General features: G+C 44.7%; 2 protein-coding genes and 1 pseudogene across 2 annotated transcripts; all 3 read left to right on the forward strand.

The window, feature by feature from the left end:
• The first annotated feature begins 858 nt into the window (after positions 1-858).
• LOC123830075 lies at positions 859-1404 on the forward strand (annotated as a pseudogene).
• Positions 1405-3947: 2543 nt separating this feature from the next.
• On the forward strand, positions 3948-4493 carry LOC123830124 (ferritin heavy chain-like). The gene has a single exon (XM_045856133.1). The coding sequence runs from the start codon at positions 3948-3950 to the stop codon at positions 4491-4493; it is 546 nt and encodes a 181-aa protein (XP_045712089.1).
• Positions 4494-12744: 8251 nt separating this feature from the next.
• LOC123830059 (ferritin heavy chain-like) lies at positions 12745-13290 on the forward strand. The gene has a single exon (XM_045856042.1). The coding sequence runs from the start codon at positions 12745-12747 to the stop codon at positions 13288-13290; it is 546 nt and encodes a 181-aa protein (XP_045711998.1).
• The last annotated feature ends 332 nt before the right edge of the window (positions 13291-13622 follow it).

Consider the following 13622-nt stretch of genomic DNA (forward strand, 5'->3'; position numbering starts at 1 on the left):
TCAAGAGGTGGTGATGAGGTCACCCACACTCCACATTGGGGTGCAGACAGGGCAGAAGGAAAAGTGTCTTCAGGACTGCCCTGAAAGATTAAGACAGAAGAGAGAGTAAAGCGAGTGAAGAACAAATTCCAAGAATGAAAGATGGAGAGGAGCCCGAGTCACAGAGAGGCTGGAGGCCCTGGTCTGCCGTGAGTGAAATGTGAAGCTGATCATGAATGGGGGAGAAAGGGGAGATCACTGGAGGAACAAGGTCTAGGAAGTCAGCGGGGCTGTCGGAACTGTCCTCATGGCCCTGCGAAGTCATTCCAACAAAGCTTTGTGATATTAAATGTAACCCGTGATACCACAAAAGGGCTATGTTTAATGAAATAATCACATTAGGGCAATACTCAAATAAGCTGCTCAAAAAAATCATTCAGGTGATTAACTCAAAACCGTTGTACTAGTATTCCTGAATAACACTTTCAAATGTCGTACCTGCCAGATGCCCAGCAGTGATAGGCCCTGTCAGCAAGGCTTGCATGGAATTTGGAAAGTGTCAGTGCTGCTGGTCCCATTGGCCCCCATCAAGCACCCCTGCCAAAGAGACCCTGCCCTGAGCCCGACCCGGAAGCCCAGGTACCTGATTGTGCCTCCCTGCTCCCTCAAGAGTTTTAAGTGCCTCAGTTCCTCAGGTCCCACCTCTGAACCAACTGCAGCGCCTGAGGCCTGACAACGTGAGCATGCCTGTGTTCCCGCAACTGTAGGACACTCCCAGTTCCTGGAGTCTCCACAGTCCCTGCCTCAGTGCACCCGGAATCCCCTGCTTCTGCTTCACCTTAGTGTCGCTGCCCCGTGCCTGCGCCTGAGGACATGGAGATGATCTCCTGGCCCTCATTTGTGCGTCAGAACTACCACCCTGAGTGTGAGGCCGCCGTCAATACCCACATCAACATACACTTCCACGCCTCCTACGTGTACTCGTCCATGGCCTTCTACTTTGACTATGAAGACGTGGCCCTGAAGCACTTCAGCCAGTTCTTCCTGCAGAGGTCAGACAAGGAGAAGGAGCACGCCGAGAGGCTGATGAAGCTGCAGAACCAGCGCAGGGACAGAATCCGCCTGTAGCATAACAGCAGTCCTCCCTGGGATGAATGGGACAGTGGCCTGAGTGCCATGCAGTGTGCCTTGCTCCTGGCGAAGAAGGTGAACCAGAGCCTGCTGAGTCTGCACCAGCTGGCCACCGAGAAGGGGGACGGCCACCTGTGCAATTTCCTGGAGAGGCACTACCTGCCCCAACAGGTGAAGTTCATCAAAGAGTTGGGGGACCATGTCATCAAGCTGCGCAAGATGGGCGCTCAGGAATCCGGCCTGGCAGAGGACCTCTTTGACAAGCTCACCCTCGGCGACAGCAAGAAGAACTGAGCCTGGACTGCCTTCCCGATAGCCATGGGGTGACTTCCCCTGGTTACCATGCTGAGCATGCCTATTGCCGTATTGCCCTTCAAAAGGTTCACTTATGCTTTTGTGTCCAAGGTTTACCATTTCTTCCAACAAAGTTATTGGTTTCAAAACAACTTGTTTCATTGATTCCTGTGTGTGAACCCCAAACCTTCTAGGTAATAAAATAGGTATGTAGGAGTCTCTCTTTCCAAACACACCCCATCACTGGTAGATCAGGATTTCTGTAGATGGGAGGGAATATTTCCTGGGACCATGGATACAGGGTGCAAAACTTCTTTGGGAACCTGGATAGAGGGAACAGGTGTTCTGAGGGATGGAGGATGAAGGGAGGGGATATCCCTGGGAGGATGGATGGAGAGAGGATTTATTCCCAGGAACCTGGATGGAAGGAGTGGGTATTCACTGATCCCTGGAGGAAGGTAGGGCTATTCTGTGGTACACTAAATAGAGAGGGGGGGTATCCTGGGACCCTGGATTGTAGGAGAGAGTATTTCCTAGGCCCTGGATGGAGGGAGTTGTTTTGTGGATCCTGGATGGAGGGAGAAGGTTTTCTGGGTATCTTGATGGAGGGAGAAGTTGTTATCTAGACCTTGGATGGAGGGAGGAGGTATTCCCTGGGCCTTGGATGGAGACAGAGGGTATTTCATGGGCTTAAAGTGGAGGGGAGAGGTATTCCCTGGGCCCTGGATGGGGGAGGAGCATTCCGTGGGACCCAGTGTGTGGGTGGAGTAATCTCTGGACCCTGAATGGAGGGAGATTGTATCTTCTTGGCCCTAGATTGAGGAGGAGATGTTCCCTGGGCACTGGATGGAGGGAGTGGTATTTCCTGAAACTTAGAGCAGGATGGGACTATTCTTTTGACCCTGGATTCAAGGAGCTTTCATTTCCTGGCCCTTGCATGAATGGAAGGGTAATTCCCTGCACACTGCAATGAGGGTGGGGTTATAGGCTCTAGGAGAGAGCCTAGGGAAAATGGCAGGAGGGAGAGGGCTGTCCCTGGAACCTGGATGGAGGAAGGGCATACACCCTTGACCCTGTGGGAGGGTGGGGCTATTTTGTGGGACACTGGATGGAGGAAGGTGTATCCCTGAGACCCTGGAAGGAGGGAGCAGTATTCCCTGGACCCTTCATGCAAGGTGGGATTATTCCCTGAACTCGTTATGGAAGAAAGGAAATTCCCTGGACTGTGGATGGAGGGAGGGTATATTCTCTGAACCCTGGAAGAGTGTGTGACATTCCCCGCAACCCAGTTTGCGGTTAGAGGATAGTCCCTGGGTCTTGGATGGAGGCAGGGGCATTCTGTGGAACACAGGTTGCAAGGAGTGGTTATTTCCTTATTCCGGATGGATAGAGGGTATTTTACCTGGGCCCAGTATGGAGGGAGAAGGAATTCCTTGGTCACTGGATGAGCGGAGGGCCTAGGTGTTCATTGAAACCTGGAGGAGGGTGGATGTATTTTGTGAGACGCTGGATGGAGGGAGGGCATAGTATATGGAACCTGGATGGAGGGAGTTTGTATTTCCAGGGCCCTGAATGCACAGAGGCATTATTCACAGTCTCTAACACAATGTAGACATGCAGAAAAGGGACACAATAGGACATATCTACCTAGAAGAAAAAATTACTAGTCTCCCAATGTCAGAAATATCGTATTTATTTTTGCCACAAGGAGTGTCCTTTTCCTACCCATAAGCCATACCATGTATGCTCAAAGGAACACCCCCTGAGTAGCTCAGCACACTCCAGGCTTCCATTGCAGCAGACGCCCTGTAGGGAAATGCACATCACAACTCCAGACCAGACCTGTGCTCATTACCTGGGTTGATGAAATAAGTCCTTTATTCCTAACTGTACAGGAACACAGATTTGCCAAATGTATGAGGAAGATAAAAGAAAAAAAGACAAGCAATGCACAGATCTATTTCTGGGCAGGGGGGAACCTAGATATAACACAGGAAGCAGAAGAGAATTTTACCAAAAATTCAAATTTATATTCCCAGAACTTTAAGGGAAGAAAATGGATCTATACAATAGAAATATATGCTATAGAAGTAATTAGAGGACAAAGTCCTTGCAAGATGGGCATATTGTTGCAAAATTGAAACCATTAAACGCTAAGAGGTCAGAACAGATTTTCCCCACCTCACCCAGGCTGTGATGGAACCCGGAACTTGCCGAAGGTGCATTGGGCATTTGGACCTCCCCCGCTATCCTCCTAAACCGTGCACCCTCCTTTGCCACTCCCCCTCTGAGGGATCCTCCTTGCGCCCTCTCCGGAAAACTCGCGAGTCTTGGTAACTGTTTCTGTTTTCAGGTCCCACCCTCCCTTTTCCGGCTCCATCTCAGAGCCAACCACCAGTCGCCTGCTGCAGACCGCTGGAACACCACCCCTGTGCACTGCCGCTGACTCACCCGGGACGCTCAGAGGCTACTCCGCATCTCCAGCTCCTGCTTCCAGGAATTCTTCGCTTTGGTGCCTGCACCCCGCACCTGCGCTACCAGACATGGCCACCGCATTCACGCCCTGCCATGTGCACCAGAACTGCCACCCCGAGTGTGAGGCCGCCATCATCAACCAGGTCAACTTGGAGCTGTACGCCTCCTATGTGTACATGTCCATGGCCTGCTACTTCGACCGTGAAGACGTGGCCTTGAAGCACTTCAACCTGTTCTTCCTTCAGCAGTCCAAGAAGGAGGCTGAATACGCGGAGTATCTGTTGGGGCTGCAGAACCAGCATGCCTGCAATCTCCGCCTGCACAACATCCCCAAGCCTGAGGAAGAGAACTGGGAGAGTAGCCTGAGGGTCCTGGAGTGCGCCTTGCACCTGGCGAAGAGAGTGCACCAGAGCCTGCTGAATCTGCACCAGCTGGCCACCGAGAAGCACGGCCATGTCTGCAACTTCCTGAGGCACCACTACGTACAAGAACAAGCGATGTTCATCCAAGAGTTGGGGGATCATATCACCAACCTGCGCAAGCTGGCGGCCCCGGAAGAGAGCCTGGCAGAGTCCCTCTCTGACAAGCTCACTCTGGGGGACAGCAAGAACTGAGCCGTGACTGCCTTCCCCATAGCTGCGGGGTGACTTTCCCTGGTCACCCTGGTGAGCATGCCTGTTGCCACATTGCCCTACGAAACGTCCAGTTAAGTTTTTATGTTCGAGTGTTATCATTACTTCCTAAAGTTATTAGTTGCTAAATAATTAAAGGTGTTTCATTGGTTTGCGTGTGCAAAACTGACCCCGTTTTCATTTTAAAATAAGTGTGCAGGAGTCTCTTCACTCACCCATGCCCCATTGTGTGCAGAATGGGATCTCCATGGATGGAGGGAGGGGATATCTGGTGGGACCCTGTATGGAAGGAGGTATTCCATGGATCCTGGATGGAGGGTGGGGGTATTCCCTGGGCCCTGAATGAAGGGTGGACTATTTCCTGGGACCCTTAGTAGAGTGACAGGGTATTCCTGACTACCCTGGATGGAGGGAGGAGGTAATTCCTGGACTCTGGATGGAGGGAGGGGCATTCCTTGGGACCCTGGATGGATGGAGGGAGAAGGTATTTGCAGGGGCTCTGGGCAGAGGGTAGAAGTTTCTGTGGGACCCTGGATGGAGGGATGAGGTATACCCTGCATTCTGTATGGAGTTAGGGGTATGTCATGGACCCGAATCAAGGGAGAAGTTATCCTTGGGACTCTGAATGGAGGGAAGAGGTATTCCCACAATCCTCTATGGAAGGAGTAGGTACACCTTGGGACGATGGAGGGAAGGGATATTCTGTGTGACTCTAGATCAGGGGTATCAAACTCATTTTCACAAGGGGCCAGATCAGCTTTGAGGTTGCCTTCAAATGGCCGCAGGTAAGTTTAGTACTGTATAAATGTAACTACTTAACTGATAAGCCAGAGCTCCCAACAGCCTCAGGGCAGAAACACGGTGCTGGGCTGGATAAAACCAGTGCAAGGCCAGATTCAGCCCATGGGCCTTGTGTTTGCCACCTGTGAACTAGATGGAGGGAGAACTTATTCACTGGACCCTGGATGTAGAGAAAGGGCATTCCCTGGGCTTGAATGGATGGAAGAGCATTCTGTGGGACCTGGTATTGTGGTGGTGTATTCCTTTGACCCTGGATGGAATGAGCAGGTATTCCCTGAACCTTGCAGGGGGATGAGGCTGTGCTGACGGACACTGGATGAGGGAGAGGCATTTGACAGCCTGTTCCCTCATGTGGGCTGCCTTTGGCCTCATCAACTCCTCCAATTACTCCATAACTTGTTTGATTCATGTCCTTAAAGGAGTGCTAGGTATTGTCTTTGCACTCAGTCCCTCTTGGTGTTGTTGTAATGTGTAAACACCTACACATACATACGGGCATACGTACATGCATACACATGCACTGAATTTGCATCACTGCCAGTGGTCTGGAAGAAATCAGCACTTTTGTGGCTGGACAAACTCAAGGGATAACATTACTGAAGGAGAAACAAGTCCTACAGCTGACAGTACTCCGCAGATCAATGAGCCTTTCCTCTTGAGTGTTTGTCAGGTGAGAAACCAGAACTTGAGAACTCCATCCACAGAAGCAAAAGCCAAATGTTTATATTCTACCTAGTGAATATGTCTCAGCTCATTGATTGACATTGAAATAAATTAAGTTTAAAATCATTTTGGCAGACAGCTACCAAATAATCAGAGATTTCCTAGGAATTTGAAATTCTCTCAGTATGTTTAACTGACCTTAAATACTGAGGGGGTTTTGTTTCTTTGTTTGTTTGTTTGTTTGCTTGTTTGTTTTGGGAAAATGGCAAAACCCTGAAGGAAATAAATCTAAAGGACATTGTCTATTTTTCAAGTATGAGCAAAAACTGAAGAGTGAAAAGCTCAGAAGGAAATTCTGTGAATAGCACACAGAAAACACTATGCAAAATCTACCTTGGTAAGTGGTGTTTTTTACAGAGTTTTAACACTGGCTACTTGAGGTCATTATAGTTTCATGAATGAGAAAATCAGCATATAACAATAGAGAGTTTGAAAGAAAAGTTAAAAAAACTAAAAATGAGAGAAAAATTGCTCATGTCCAATGATGAAGAAAAATGATTACATGCAAGAGTTATTCTATTAGCACTCCAGGTCAATATGACTATGAGGCATAGAAAATTTTATAGGGATTATACTTTTTGCCTAACTTGTTTGGAAAAACCCTCGATTTCAGTCAAACAAAATATCTACAGCTTCTACCAAGACGTTCTGGATCTATCTGTACACTAACTTACATAATTGCAGCAAATATATTTTCCCCAAATATAATTGTTATGAAGCAAAAGGTATGAGAACTTCTGTAGCACCTTCTTCATTTGTGACAACAGAAGGAAAATTTTTAAATAAAATATTATTGAATACATGTGAATATTTCAAGGTAAATACATATCACAGAACATTCTTATTATCAACTCATCCAGAACTAATTTTATACTACATATATACACATATATATACATTATGTATATATATATATACATTATACATATCCATATATACATAATGTTGGTGAAGAAAGGGAACTGATACAGACTCTTGGGTCCATGAAATCAAAGTCACTGCCAGTTGCACTCATTCAGCACAAAGTTGGACTTACATTAGATGCTAAATAGGTACTGATTAGATATATGGTACGTTTGTGTCATTCTAACTTGGTGTCTTTATCTGTATTTGTTCTTGAGTTTAAATCTAAATGAACTACAACAGCGTGGTGATGGCCAGAGAGAAGGCAGTGGGGGCTGTGGAGAGATTCCAAAGGAGGAAAGAAGATGAAAATCTGTGATAATGTCAACAATAAAAATAAAGTTTAAAGAAGGAAAACAAAGAAAAATTACTGGAAGCACTGCCGGGATTGTCTTGATCTCTTTATAGGTCATCACAGCACAGAGATACAGTGTGCACAATTTCACATGTTTTGAATCCTGCCGAGTGTGATTGCTGCTGACTGGTCTGTCCAAGTGTAAAAAAGACAATTGTCCCATGTCCACGCATATAGTCCCATTGACTGATTTCATCAGCTTCAAACACTAAAATTTCCTTTTAAACTGATGAGTGGGAAATGAAAAATATTTGAATAGATGGAAACTTCAGCACCCTCAGTTATTGAAATTAGTGAGACCTTTAATGGTACTTCATGAAACCAGAATAACTACATCAGAGTAAGGTATCACTTTCCTTTTCACAAATCAATAAAAAAGGACAGGCAATATTTAAATAATGCGTTCCACTACCTGAAAGGAAATTTACTTTATGAATTACCCAGAGAGCTAAAGTGTGCCAACTGTTCCAGAAAGAAGAGTGGTCCAGACCTGAGATGGCCCACACATATCAGGGAATGAGGGCATGGCACTCGAGAGAGAACTTGCATCCCAGCATACAGAGAAGAGGCAGCAAGTGTATTCTCAGTCAGAAGTGATTATGTTTAAGACAAAAAGCATAATCTGAAGTGTGACTGAATCTTCTTAATTTCAATGTTGTAGTTTTATTTGCATATCTTTATAAATTGTTAGTTGTACAGCCAGAAAGGCATACCTTTAAGCATAGAGATTTTTATACCTAGTTTTATGTTTATGTATATTAAAGAAAAATTATAAGAATAATTTTTCACCATTAGGTGTCTTTGAATTTTTTCTTCTCAAAGAAACCCAATTTAAACACATTTAACATCCAGTCCCACTCACTTATTTTAATTTGAAGAAATAATGAGACATGATTAGAAATAAAAAAGCTTTTAATAAGGCCCTCAACATTTTAGTTAGTTTTTATGAGCCTCTATCATGTGAAATTTAGTATCACAGCAGTTAAACAGTCTTTGCCCTGAAGGAGCTCATGGTGCAGCCAAATATCCCAAACTACCCAGAGAGGAATCCAGATCACAGTGTCATTGGCTGCCAATTACAAGATGTATGCTTGCTGGAGCATGTTACTGGCTTTCAAATTCACAGTTTCTTTATCTGTAAAATATGGCTGGTTATGGTAAAAAGTTAACTGAGAGAGTATCTGTAACAATGAGATAATAGAGTGTCAACAGCCCAGAGACAGATGATATTAAGGATGGATAAGATAATACTGATTTTGGATTGCTCTCACTTTTCATTGCTGCTTTATTAAATGAGTTTTATACATATGCAAACACACACAGTGTAAGTCACCAACTGCTGCTACTTATGATCTTCTTCCTTATAAATATATCATCAAGCCTACTGCATGTATTAATTTTTAAAGAAAAAATTATCTAGAACATTGATTAACACTTAGCTCAAAAAAGACATATGTGAGGAGTTTGTGGGACAGGCTTTTATATTAGGACCTATAAAATACATGGCATATAACATGTACTCAATAGAAATATATTGAATGAATGAATGAATGATAGCTCATCACTGACACTGAGTCAGAACTTATTGTCTAATATCAGTGGTGTAACTATTAGTTCTGTAGATTTTTAAAGGATGAAGGGAACTGAAAGTCAAAAGAGAGTGTTTGCAAGTTATTGCACTAGAATTTTTATTTGTTGCCTCTACATTTATTATGAATAACACTGTGTTGGATAATTTTATATGTCAACTTGACTGGACCAGGGTATACCCAGATATTTAATCAATCATTATTGTGTGTGTGCCTGTCAGGGTGTTTTTCCATGAGATGAATATTTAAAACGGTCCACTGAGTAAAGCAGATGGTCTTCCCTACTGTGGGTGGGCCTCATCTAATCAGTTGAAGGCCTGAAGAGAACAAAAATACTGACCCAACTCTGAGGAAGAAGGAACTTCTCATTCTCAACTGCCTTTGAGTGGGGAACACTGTTTCTTCCCCCTGCCTTCAACTTCACTTCTTGGGTCTTGAACCTATTGGCCTTTGGACTGGACCTGCAACAGGAGCTGTCCTGTGTGGTGAACTCTGGCTAGCAGAGTCTACCTGTTGTGACTGAAGACGAGAAGAAATACACAGGCTACAGCAATCCTGTGGAGAAAAAGTGAATGTCATGGCTACTCTCTCAAGAGGAGAGCTCCTAGATAGACTTTTTCTCTTTTTCTTGGGTTTTACATCAAAGAAAGATTTATTATCTATTACATAGAATGTTATTGGTATATTTTAGGTACAATCAAGGAAATGAAAATAACATGCAGAGGGGAAAGGCGGTGAGCTGATTAACTCTGTCCTTGGGAAAATTCACACAGGCTTTGGAAATTACCTTGGAGATAGGCAATACACATTTGTTGTTTTAGACTAGGGTAATGGAGTTTTATCATGAGAAAGCCCTACCAGTCTGTATTCATTTTCTAGGCCTGATTCCCATGGAAAAACTGGGTTTGAAGAACTGGCTCCTGCCCAACACCTCACTTCTGTAGATTTTCCATACAGAGCTGAGTCACATTTCCCACACCAAAACAAACCGGTCCCCTTCACTCCTGGGTCTGAAGCTTGCCAAATGGAGATTTGGGGAGTTTTGAGCCTTCATAACCACATGAGCCAATTCTTTAGTTTATAGACAGACAGACAGACAGATAATATTCTGTAAGTTCTGTTTCTCTGGAGAACCCTGACTTATACTAATACAGTATAGACACTGACCACAAACCTTTCAAGGAAAACTTATCTTATATTCTTATATTCATAGTTTTTAAATATAATATTTTCTTATAGTTTCTCTTTATGTGTTTATATTTATTCTTATATTGCTCATTAAAGAAAAACTGGAGGAGATACTTTTGTTCATACATATGTATATTCCATTCATGGAATTTTGAGGTTCCCAGCCCATGCTTGTTTATTCAGTTCCCTTAGAAAAGACTGTTTTTTAACCTTAGGTAGAGGAAATTTGTAAGGATGAATTATTAGATAATACTGGAACATAGTGAGAAACATTCTACAATATCAAGGTTCTTCTATTTAAACAGATTCTCACAGTGAGTTCTACAATGAAACCTCCCAAAGAAATTTGGAAAGTCTACAATTACATTAAGACTAAACACTGATGTAAGGAAATGTAGATTAAAATTTTACATTATTGAGAAACTGATCATGTAGTTCTTTTTTGCTATCCAAAATGTGTTTACTGGGGTGGTCCCCCACTCCTCTTGATTCAGGGTGCTTTTCGTGCTACTTGCTTCTGAAAGAGAATCCTTCTGCAAGCCTTGCTTTTCCTCCTGTAGGCTGACAGAGGACAATGGGGCAGACAACACACAAAACTACCATTTGTGCATGGCTAAAGACATTGGTGATCTTCTAGCATCTTGGGCATTTCCCACCCATGAAGGAGGAATTGGGGATCTACACCAGGGGCTTCTTGTTGTGTTTCCTCTTCTCCTCTTCTGCAGAGGGATGAAGGAGATCCTTAGAGAGAGAAAGGTTGTCATGGGGAGGTGTCCCTGCCAGAAACGTGGGCACGTAGTTCTTTTCTATGTCTAATATGTGATTCTATCATTACAAATAACACATCAAATAGACACTGTTATTATTCCATTTTTAGATAATCAACAAATTGAATACTCAAAACTGATTAGATTAGTTTACATTGTGATATTTGATCCTTTGTCTTCTTCATAAACACTGAATAAGGGTAGAATCATGGAGGAGGGCAAAGGGGGAAAATTGGGACAACTGTAATAGGACAACAATAAGATATTAAAGAAAAATGAAATAGCATAAGTTTCCAAACAGAAATAGACAACTCGAAAGAAGGTACAGTAATCAAAGCCATGGGAATAAAGCCTTAAGTGAAAGTAGGTATTTTATTCATAACGATCACACCATGTGAGAGCACTTATAATATTCTGTCACTCTATGCTGTGTCTGCAGAGCAGAGCCACGTTTGATTCTTCTGTGTATCTCCAGAATCTCACTGTCCAACACATATTTGGAATATATGTTTGGTGGTTGAATTAATCATAAACAAATGAATTATAAATACCTAGGTTGGTCTTATGTGTTCCACTATAATACCCTTGAATTGTAAGAACATATTTTCTGTTTTTAATTTCCATACATGTGTAACATGTTGGATGTATTTACTTGGGACACAAAGGGGAAAAAGATGGCAGTTTTCCGTTTGTTATTTGATCTGCTTCTGCACTAGAATACAAGTCCCATGGGAACAGAAGAAGTCTCTCTTTCTTCCTAGTATTTACCCAAACCCTAAAATGGCCTGGGCCGTTTTACACAATGAGTATTTGTTGAATGAATTAGTGGCTATTTGAGATCAGTAGTATTGTCAACTACTTTGGCTCGTTCCTTAGAACTTAAGGGAAAGGTTTAGGAAAAAAGTCTTACTCAGTGGCAGTGAAACTACAAATGAGGTTGGAGGTGTTGAATATATCCACATGGTTAAGTGCTTTTTTTCAAGATTTAACTAAACCTTTTGTTTCCTGCCAGAGGGAACTGAAGTCTGAACTTACCTAACAGGACAGAGATAAGCAAGCCAGGTGAAAGGGGTGAAGCCTCTAGGGGGTGAGTGATGAGGTCACCCACACTCCACATTGGGGTGCAGACAGGGCAGAAGGAAAAGTGTCTCCAGGACTGCGCTGAAAGATGAAGACAGGAGAGAGTAAAGCGAGTGAAGAACAAATTCCAAGAGTGAAAGATGGAGAGGTGCCCGAGTCACTGAGACGCTGGAGGCCCTGCTCTGCCACCAGCGAAATGTGAAGCTGATCATGAATGGGGGAGAAAGGGGAGATCGCTGGAGGAACAAGGTCTAGGAAGTCAGCAGGGCTGTCGGAACTGTCCTCATTTCCATTCAGAGTCTTTCAAACAAAGGTTTGTGATATTAAATGTAACCCGTGATACCACAAAAGGGCTATGTTTAATGAAACAATCACATTAGGGCAATATTTAAATAAGCTCCTTAAATAAAACATGCAGGTGATTGACTCAAATCAGTAGCACTCGTATTCCTGAAAAGCATTTTAAAATGTCATACCTGACAGATGCCCAGCACTGAGAGGCCCTGTCAGCCAGGCTGGCATGGAACTTGGAAAGTGTCAATGCCGCGGCCCCATTGGGCCCCCCTCAAGCACCCCCGCCAAAATGGCGGTGCCCTCAGTCTGACCCTCAAGTCCCTCCCTCAAAACTGGGGACTGGGTCGTTTTTTCCGGTCTATCCTCAGAGCCAACTGCAGCGCCTGAGGCCTGACGAGTGTGTTTCGCGCCACTGCAGGACACTCCCAGTTCCTGGAGTCTCCACCTTCGTCCCTGCCTCAGCATACTTCGCAGCCCCGGCTACCCCAGTGCCTTAGTGTCGCTGCCCTGCGCCTGCACCTGAAGACGTGAAGATGCTGTCCCGGCCCTCGTTTGTGCGTCAGAACTACCACCCTGAGTGTGAGGCCGCCGTCAACAGCCACATCAACATACACTTCCACGCCTCCTACGTGTACTCGTCCATTGCCTTCTACTTCGACCGTGAAGACATGGCCCTGAAGCACTTCAGCCAGTTCTTCCTGCAGCGGTCAGATAAGGAGAAGGAGCACGCCGAGAGGCTGATGAGGCTGCAGAACCAGCGCGGGGGCCGAATCCGCCTGCGGGACATCAGCAGTCCTCCCTGGGACGAATGGGACAGTGGCCTGAGTGCCATGCAGTGCGCCTTGCTCCTGGCGAAGAAAGTGAACCACAGCCTGCTGAGTCTGCACCAGCTGGCCACCGAGAAGGAGGACGGCCACCTGTGCAATTTCCTGGAGAGCCACTACCTGCCCCAACAGGTGATGTTCATCAAAGAGTTGGGGGACCATGTCATCAACCTGCGCAAGATGGGAGCTCCGGAATCCGGCCTGGCAGAGTACCTCTTTGACAAGCTCACCCTGGGAGACAGCGAGAAGAACTGAGCCTGGACTGCCTTCCCGATAGCCATGGGGTGACTTCCCCTGGTCACCCTGCTGAGCATGCTTATTGCCATATTGCCCTTAAAAACATGCACTTAAGTTTTTATGTTCCTGTTTTACAATTTCTTCCAATAGTTATTGGTTTCTTAATGAATAAAAGTGTTTCATTGATTTGTGTGTGCGAACCCCAAACTTTCTAGGTAATGAAACAGGTATGTAGGAGTGTCTCTTTCTAAACACACCCCATCACTTGTAGATCAGGATCTCTGTGGATGGGAGGGCATATTCCCTGGGACCATGAAAACAGAGAGCATGTATACTTTGGGAACTTGGAT

This window comes from Phyllostomus hastatus, unplaced genomic scaffold (genome assembly GCF_019186645.2).
Source record: "Phyllostomus hastatus isolate PE091 unplaced genomic scaffold, TTU_PhHast_1.1 phas_scaffold_12, whole genome shotgun sequence".
Classification (NCBI taxonomy): Eukaryota; Metazoa; Chordata; class Mammalia; order Chiroptera; family Phyllostomidae; genus Phyllostomus; species Phyllostomus hastatus.